The 8872-nt window shown below is 35.9% G+C and overlaps 1 protein-coding gene across 1 annotated transcript; it reads right to left on the reverse strand.

Annotated features, from left to right (window-relative positions):
- Window positions 1–1149: 1149 nt before the first annotated feature.
- LOC128212528 (PRELI domain-containing protein 1, mitochondrial-like) lies at window positions 1150–7897 on the reverse strand. Its single transcript, XM_052918012.1, has 4 exons — window positions 7754–7897; window positions 4983–5073; window positions 3972–4188; window positions 1150–3412 (listed from the first exon to the last, which is right to left on the reverse strand). The coding sequence occupies exons 2-4, from the start codon at window positions 5069–5071 to the stop codon at window positions 3062–3064; spliced, it is 657 nt and encodes a 218-aa protein (XP_052773972.1). The 5' UTR covers window positions 5072–5073; window positions 7754–7897; the 3' UTR covers window positions 1150–3061.
- Window positions 7898–8872: the final 975 nt, after the last annotated feature.

Genomic DNA, 8872 nt, shown 5'->3' on the forward strand with positions numbered 1-8872 from the left:
TAGCACGATCGACCAATTATCAACTCGATCTTAGATAGGTTATTCTAGAAAAAGTCTAAGAAGATAGTTTTGTTGCTTGGCCAAACCTATGACAGAATTAAAAGAAGAAAATTAAGGCCCAAATTAGAAGGGAATGTAGAGGTAATTAAAACACCAATTTAGAATATCGGCATAAGTAACAATATTTTAAGTGCTCCTAGGTCACTTCAAGCAAAACAAATTGATCTTAATGGCGTCAGTGAACTATTGGAGCAGTCAAACAAGGGCGCTTCAGTTATTGACAACCCCTATCAGTTTATTTGTATTAACAATGAAATAGAATGTGTCGATATTTTTATCTTAGTTTTATACTGCATGACTCGCTTGATTATAACGTCTCCGCAACACGCACTCTCGGACTAATACAAAATATGAAACATTTAAGTCATGGGAGGCATGCTATATGACGCGTTCAGCAAGCGTTATGATACAGTTGTGTGGCCTACTACGGCGCTGCGTTAGGGGAACTCGTAAACTAGCATGCATCAACACCGTCCATCGCTGAGCGAGTCCCTTCTGCCCTGGAGTATGCAAATACATACCAAATTACGGAGCGGGAGGTCGTGGGTTCGATCCCTGACCGCACCATACCGAAATACGTTAAAAGCGCTCAGCATTAAAAGGGTAGTGCTTGGGAAGTGGTCTACTCAGTACTGGTTCAACGGGCCAGGAAAGTTGTGTCCCATGTATCGGTGCTTTACACCGAGCACGTTAAAGAACCAAGAGGTCTTTTCGCAGAGCTGGGGTATCGCACCCGGATTCATTGTATCTCACTCTGGCATTTAAACACAATTTAAGTCGTGATGGCGTCAAGGCGGGGTCAAACCATACTGCAGCCCATGGGCGCGGGCAGACCTTGATAAACTCAAACACACCAAACAGCGTTGTAAATAGCTTCAACATTAATCGAGCAATGGCAAGTGGTTATACCACACTGGATAAGATTTCCTAATGTAGGTAGTCATAAGATGAACAGTTTTGTCTTTAAAGAGACTTACATACTGAAATTAGAGAGTAGATAAGGCGGTAGACAACGGGGACGCAGAAAGCCCATATGTGTCTGCAATGTTACGCAGGTCAAAACAAAACACTACCGAATAACTACATGTATTGACATTTAAACATTTATTTCCGATGAAAAGATACATAATTGTTAGCTGCTTAGTCAGATTGTTAACAATAACCCAAATGAGCGTACTCGAACATTGGTCCGTTTAAATTATTTATACCAGAGTTATGGGCCTTGATGTACAAGTTTGTATTGCCTCTTGCATCATACACACCATGGATCTCACACAGTTCCAAAATTAAAGCCAAGGTTAAAGATTTTGCACACCGAAGAAGACAACTTAACCAAGGATATGACAATACTTATACAAAATTCTTTGAAAACACAAGAATGAAGATTAGGAAACAATAATAGCAAATTATCGGAAGTTATTCAGTATTCATCTATCAATTTCCGTAGACCAAAACACTTGTTCATAAGGTAATCTTGGATTTCTATAAATAGTAAAAATGATAAAAAAATACATCAGTTTTCAACAAATGGAGTACACCATGTATATAAAAATATAACTAACAGAGCAGTATCTTCTATAACTATATAATGTTTTAAATGTTTGTTCCCTGTTCATGTCTGAAATCACTTTTATCATTTTAAGAATAAGAAAACTGAAAGAAATATATAACATAACATGCCGCATAAAGTGACAAATGACCCCAACTGAAGCTGCCATAATAAATAAGGATAACTACTCTTGAAATAATGATGAAATTAAAAAGCATGTAATGAAGACCTTGACCATACCCTTGTTTTACGGACATTGATATATTTCATAATTAGTTTCACACATGAACACTGTAATATTTACAACAACTAGCTAAAATACATTACAGAAATCAAATATGTTCAGACTTTCATAACACTTGCAGCATGGCAACTACAGTGTATAGGAGGAGGGAGAAAATTCAATCATGAAAAAAGATAGCAAACACCATGTTGATCAATGTATGTTCAACTGACTAGATACTATCAATTATTGAACTTATAGAAATTTCATTTCAATTATGAAATATGAAAAATACAATCTAAAATGTATAAAAACATATAAATAAATGTGATATAATGATGCAAGCTGCAGCAACCAGTTATCTCTTATAGTTTATCAACATTATCATTATTTTGTGCGATGAATCAATGACATTGTCTGCAAAAAGTAATACATCTGATGCAACTCTAATGCATATGGAAAACAACAGCTGCTAAGCTAATTTCATTACATAGCTATGAGAGGTGTTAATGAACACTTTTAAAACAAATCACTTGATCACTTGATTAAGTGTACATACGGGTAAACAGTATTAAAAGTTGTGATTTTACATGGTAAAATTGGTTAATAATGAACTATTTATACCAACATTTAAAATGATGCTCACATGCATATAATTATACAGTTATACTGGAATGTTCAGGTCATCTGAATGATATATTTGATCATCAATCTTTGTAGGATATTGAGCAGCTTCCATTATATTCCATACCTATCGATCTTTGCTAAAAAAATTCTGACAAATTGCGTCTTCCATTCCCATTCGTTCAGTTTAACTGAATGCTTGTTGGTTTGGACAAAATTCATCAAAACATCCTTACCACAGCTACTGCTAACATATGCAAAGTTTAAAACACAGCAAAAGTCATCATTTATAGATGTTCAGTATTTATAATCACATAGTGACAAAAAATCGATTGAATCTCACTTCAATGAAAAAATAAACTTCAAAACTTTAGTCCCAAATGAAGACAAGCACTATATAAATGAATGCACCACAAAGATAAGAGTTTGAAGTACAGACACACGTTCACGAACCAATCTGACTCACCAAGCCAAGGCTGGTAATATATGAGTGGGACTGTATTTTTTTGCCAAGATTTACTACAGACAATCCAGGAAAAGTGCTGAAAAATGTTTTCTAGCTGATATTTCGCGATGTCTGCAATGAGTGAGAAAGTTATCCCTTCTCAAGACTTGCTGTCCGTATGACCATCACAAGACGACTTGTGAAGAACCTTTAACTTTGCCTTCTCAGCGCTACTTTTGGCCAACTCTTTGGCTTTCTTCGCTGAATCTTTCAACTTCTCAGTGCGACTTTTGTGTTCGGTCTCAAAGTCGGGAGTGAATAGTCTGTTAAGAACAAACTGAAAACCCAGTGCTGACTTTACTGTGGACTTCTTGAACTTATGGAAGGCAAATTTTTCAATCATGCCGCCAGAAAACCGCACTTTAGAAGCAACCCAGCCAAATCGCTGACACATGGTGTGCTGACCTCCATCTTCACCAGTTGGCGTGTAAACACACTTCTCATCAATTGTCTGAAAATAAATGTTTGATAAATTAATATTTAAAGTGTTTTGTTTCCTTTAGACTTTTCATTGAAGTATTTTATAGAGGATGTTGTTTATTTCAGTGCAAGATCGTATTATATTTTACCGAGTGAGCACCAAAAGCTATATTGAACAAGTGGTAATATATAACAAACTTGCATTGAACTTATATTATTTTTTTCATTATATGCCTAAAAAGGACGAAAAATGACAGCTTATTGTATTTTTTCAGAAAAGCATGCAAACATGAAGTGGAATGTATTGTCATTTTGAGACTGTGTCCCATAATCCCATGCTTGCTGATGTTTGAATTGAGAGTTTGAGCAGGCATAAATTTCAAAACAGTGAAAAATATAAAACTGTTATTTCACTGTTTAAAAATGTGGTGCATCATTTTTATTTCACTGATAAATCTCTCAAAATGTCCAAAACTCCTAAAGGCAGGGATGAGATGACGTATGTATGTATTGTCAGAAAAGTATAGAATTAAATTATGTAAAGAGCATCAAAACAATAAAAAAATGAGACAAAACACGAATGTTCCTACAGATATTTCCTTCAGGTTGATGTTTCGAGTGTATGTGGTGAGGGTGTGTGAGGCGAGATCAAGCATGGACTCTTCCACCACGTAGGCGTGACTGCAACCCGTGATGATCCTCTCCCCCCACTTAGGGATGCTCCCTTTTTTCTGGATAAGCCTCTTTGTAAACAGTTTGTCTCCACAAAGCCAGCGCTCAATCACATCTTCCGAAAGTACATGCTTGCTGAAAGAGAATAGCATATCAGACATATGAATTACTAGTATTAATATTCCCATTCTATAAAAAAAAGTCAATTGTGTGCTTTTTTTATTCTAGTGGATCAGTGTTTGTTAATAGATTGTACTGGCTTAGCAAACACTCAATTTGACAATACACCTACCTACAAGTCAGACTTGCACTCAATTATTAACTTCTTCAAATGTCATATATACTACTGTACTATTATCCAGTGTATCATTTACTTCAGAGCTCTAAGCCCATCTGTAGGATCAAACACAGGCCTACAGTTACAGCAGTATATGGGTTCCATTACGAATTTGAAACTTAAAGTTTGAACTTCCTTGCCATCAGTTTTAGAAGTTTTCCTCCCAACATCTTGAACACTTAGAATTTCTCAATAAACAACATTTCTGTATTATTATGAAATCATTTGCAACTAAAACATGCCCGCTCATAAAAAAAGTATTCAGAACTTACTGAAAATGTTGCCTTTAAATTCTAATGTTACATTGACACCATGGTTCTGATAATCTTCCAACCTTTCACCTATGGAAGTGTTATCCAAGGTAATGAAAGTTTCTGGATTTCCAAGGATTAAATTTTGGTTTTAGTTCATTTTTAAGGGAATAAAAACTTGGCGCCATTGTTACTTTATAGCCACATTTTTAATGTCAACTTCCGAACTTCCTCCGATGGAATCCCTGTTGATACAGGAGTCATGTATTTCATACACTAACTATATGGCCATGAATTGCAAGAAATAACAGTTGAAACATGCAGCAAGTGTTAATAACAACCTGTTAGGGTTGGGATAGCGCTGCCAGAAAGCTGTCACCACCTGGCCCCATGAAAACTGGAACACTGTGTCTAACGTGAAGAACTTCATGTCTGAAACAAATTATAAAATATTTTAAGAAAGTGGAACATTTCAGCATGATCAAGTGTAAAATTACTGTAATTTTCCAATATAAAATATTGTTTTGAGCAGTGTTGATATTTCAATTAGAGACTTCTCCTCTCCTCATTTCATTTAATTTTAAAGGGACTTATTCGCACAAGCGCTTGGATGATTTTACAGAGCATAAGGTAATTGTGTAATATATATTTGTAGATACTCCGTGGCTATTTATAAACCAAGGACTAGAATACATGTTTGCTCTATATACAAGTTACAACAAAGCCTTAGGACTGATGTTCTTAATTTGCACATCATGATCAAATTTCACATAATCAAAGCACAGCAATTTTGTGCCTGCCATTTTGTCCCGATTTTGAGCATATATCAGAAGCTATTCATAGTTTAAATTGATCAGTAACTTTATTGACCTTTGGCTAAATGTATCTTCAAGAAAAACATCTAAATTAAAATCCAAATCTAATATTGGGCATGAAATGATGGGCAGATGCTAGTCAGTGCCTTCCTGTTACAAGGTTTACCTACAATGTTTAAACAAGGAAGACATGTTTAAAATGGTAATTTTTGGAAAACAAACTGTATTATTTGCTGGGTTAATATTTTTGTATGAGTATTTGAAATAAATTGTTTACTATCTGTGAAATTGAAATGAAATTTAACCTAATAACAATACTTCATATATTGGCATAGGATTTACAAGTGAAAGTTGAAACAGCAGTGTTACTGAAAACCCCCATAAAGTTAAACCCCCATAAAATTGTCCAAGTGATAGAAATGAATCCCTAAACAACCATTTTTGTGTCTTCACCAGTCACCACTGTATAAAACATTAACACCTTTTTGATATAGCCTTTGCTATAGATTATCTTCAGGTTGGGTTTTAAACAAAATCTTGAAAGAAAATCATAAAATATTGAAAATTCAAAGTCATCAAACTTCCACAAAATTGATTATGAAGCCGCACTAGCTATTTACAAGCTCAAGCATGTACGCTAGCATAGAGGCATTTGACAGGCATTTCGCGGTGAACGCTTAGAAAGTAAGCATTTATTTTTTGTATTTTTAATGATTAGTTTGCGCCAGGCCTGATAACTTATCCATTTTTGATGTAAACCACTGGACCATGAACCAAGTCAACTCGTTTGCCAGTCTCACTGTCTTTTGAGTAAACATTCTAAGTTACTTGCCAAACTGGTCAAGTGCTTTTCTTCTGGAGATTAAAATTCAGTACCTGATATTAAGTTTCCTTAATTTTCAACTGTCAATTTTCTGTAGCCATGATAATATATAAATATTCATCTAAACAAAATTAATTTTAGCCTAGATTCTTATCAAGGTTTTGTGGGTCATCCCCTTCGTGGAAGGCTGCGTTCTTATTTTTTTTGGTCACCTAACGACCTTCCAAGGGCCAAACATCTAAACTCCTCCGCACTCTGACAATTTGATCTATTCATTGTGTTCGCCGCAAAAGGCTTAAATCTTCTCGCAAATTTGTTGTTTTTACAAATTTGTTGTTTTTACGATATATTATGAAGAAGCGACACATAGGCCAAGGCTAAATTACAAATGAAACTGAGGGTATTTGTCTAAGATCTTGTTTGTACATTGTTGAAGATATGAAAAATTAGAGAAAGTGCTAATGTAATGGACTGTGTGATAAGAACCAGCCGCCTAGTTACATGTAGCTTAATTGGTTTGAGCGCGGTACGAGTGTTGCAGTGGCCATGGGTTCTAGCTCCACACAGGCAACACTTCTTTATAGATTTACTTTTATAATTTCCATAGTGATATTTCTCTTTTAAAAAGTAAGCCTGGTTTTGGAGTACTGTACTAAGACTTGGTTTTGGCTAGTGGTTATTCGAGCATCCAAGTTACTAGCCCGTATAGTCCACCTAAACAGCTGTCAACGAGTCTTTTGACGATTTTTTTACTATGGCAGCAAAAAGTAGCAAGCGGTCCTTGCGCAGAGAATCCTCGCGGCCACAATTTTGAAATTATCTCCGTTATAAATTCAAATTTCTACGCAAATATTATTGCCTACTATTAAACACATATAAAGTTATGTCAGTATGCCCAAAAACATGTTAAGTTATCATAAAACACTTACAAGTGTCGATTGTTTATCAAGTATCCCTGTATCGGTAAATCTGGGACAAATCTGACTGGTTGTGTACATGTATAACGGTATTCATGACCCATAATATATTAATGTGAAAATAACAACTCTAATGACAAATTAAATCCAGTTCAGATCACTGTCGGATAAAAATTGAAAAACTTTGTCATTATTATTCAACATCAATGCATATTATAACAGTATATCATTTCGCCTAAATGGTAGAGAGTTGTAGCATTACAGGAACACATAAGAAATGTCAAAATAATAAAAAAAAGTATCCCTGATCGCTCATTATTGTAGCTATGACGTCCACCATCCCAGTATAGGGCTAAATGAATGATGCAAAATAAAATTGATTAGAATGCATAATCATTTAGAAAATAGACCCTAACTATTAAGAGCAGGGCCAGTGCTGACATTAAAATCATCATAAACTAAGCGTTTATAAATTCTAAATAAAAAGTAAACAGGTAGACATGCATTTGTGTTGTTCGTGTTAAACGGCACATACAACGAATTGGCCAACTACTTACCAAGTCTGTTAAGTTTTAAAAAGATGTTTATGTAGTCATATACATGGTTTAATTTGACTGTCTTTCTTATTTAAGGCAAAACTAAACGGTAAAATACTGAGACATTTTGCTCAATCTTAAATGTCGGCCATTTTCGGGAGTCGTTTGAACTCAACGGAAAATATGAATGAGCAGTGATGTGCGGTTGAACTACACCATTACTTGTAAAGGGTAGCGAGATATCGGCCCCGTACCATCATCATAATGATCATCATCATGATTATCATCATCATCATCATCATCATCATCATCATCATCATCATCATCATCATCATCAACAACAACATCATCATCAACAACAACAACAACACGTCGTTGTCGTTGTCGTCATCGTCATCATCATCATCATTATCATCATCATCATCATCATCATCAACAACATCATCATCATCATCATCATCATCATCAATTTGGTGGTGCGCCCTTGTGTACGATTGCCTAAGTTTCGGTGATGGCGGGTTGGGGGGGGGCAGACATGCCGGTTATGGAGGAACTCGAAGAACCTAGTCACCCGGCCAGCGTTTCTGCGGCTTTGAAGGGATTCCCACTATAGGTCTGACAACATCACGCTTGTAAACGCAATTGCATGGTTCTTGAGTAGTCGTTTTTGTCAAAGCTAGCTGTTCTATATTGAACCATCTCAAGTTAATTTATGAGGCAGTATGTACGTGTATGTGGGGACCAGACGCGGGTGACTTGTTGGACGTACATATTCGCGGTACGCATTTACCTTGGCGTTGGATGAACATTTCACGATGTTTCTTCTCTGAATAAAGGACATAGTAGAGTTTGCCTTCTTGTATTTGGCTGAATTTGTTGTTCATAGAGGTTTTTTTTCCATGGATCGTATGATAGCTGTATTTGGATGATGTAGCGTTTAGTGCTGATGTTGTCAAGATAGTCTTGTAGTTGAGAAGCGTCTCCTTGACTATTAATAGTCCGGTAGAGTAAACTGTCATCAGCGCACAGTCAAGGACAACAGTCTGTGTACGGGATGACAAGAAGCTGGAAATCTAGTTATGTGTGGGGCTACGGACACCATCCAGTGGCGGATCCAGGTTTCTCAGTTAGGGGGGGGGG

The sequence above is a fragment of the Mya arenaria genome, chromosome 12 (assembly GCF_026914265.1).
Source record: "Mya arenaria isolate MELC-2E11 chromosome 12, ASM2691426v1".
NCBI classification, from domain to species: Eukaryota; Metazoa; Mollusca; class Bivalvia; order Myida; family Myidae; genus Mya; species Mya arenaria.

What these genes read in the sequence shown, in the direction of transcription:
- LOC128212528 (XM_052918012.1), bottom strand. Translation starts at nt 5,071, where the DNA reads ATGAAGTTCTTCACGTTAGACACAGTGTTCCAGTTTTCATGGGGCCAG. An exon ending in CGCTATCCCAACCCTAACAG is followed by an intron (nt 4,189 to 4,982) that starts GTTGTTATTAAC and finishes ATTCTCTTTCAG; the next exon opens with CAAGCATGTACTTTCGGAAG. An exon ending in TCAACCTGAAGGAAATATCT is followed by an intron (nt 3,413 to 3,971) that starts GTAGGAACATTC and finishes ATTTATTTTCAG; the next exon opens with ACAATTGATGAGAAGTGTGT.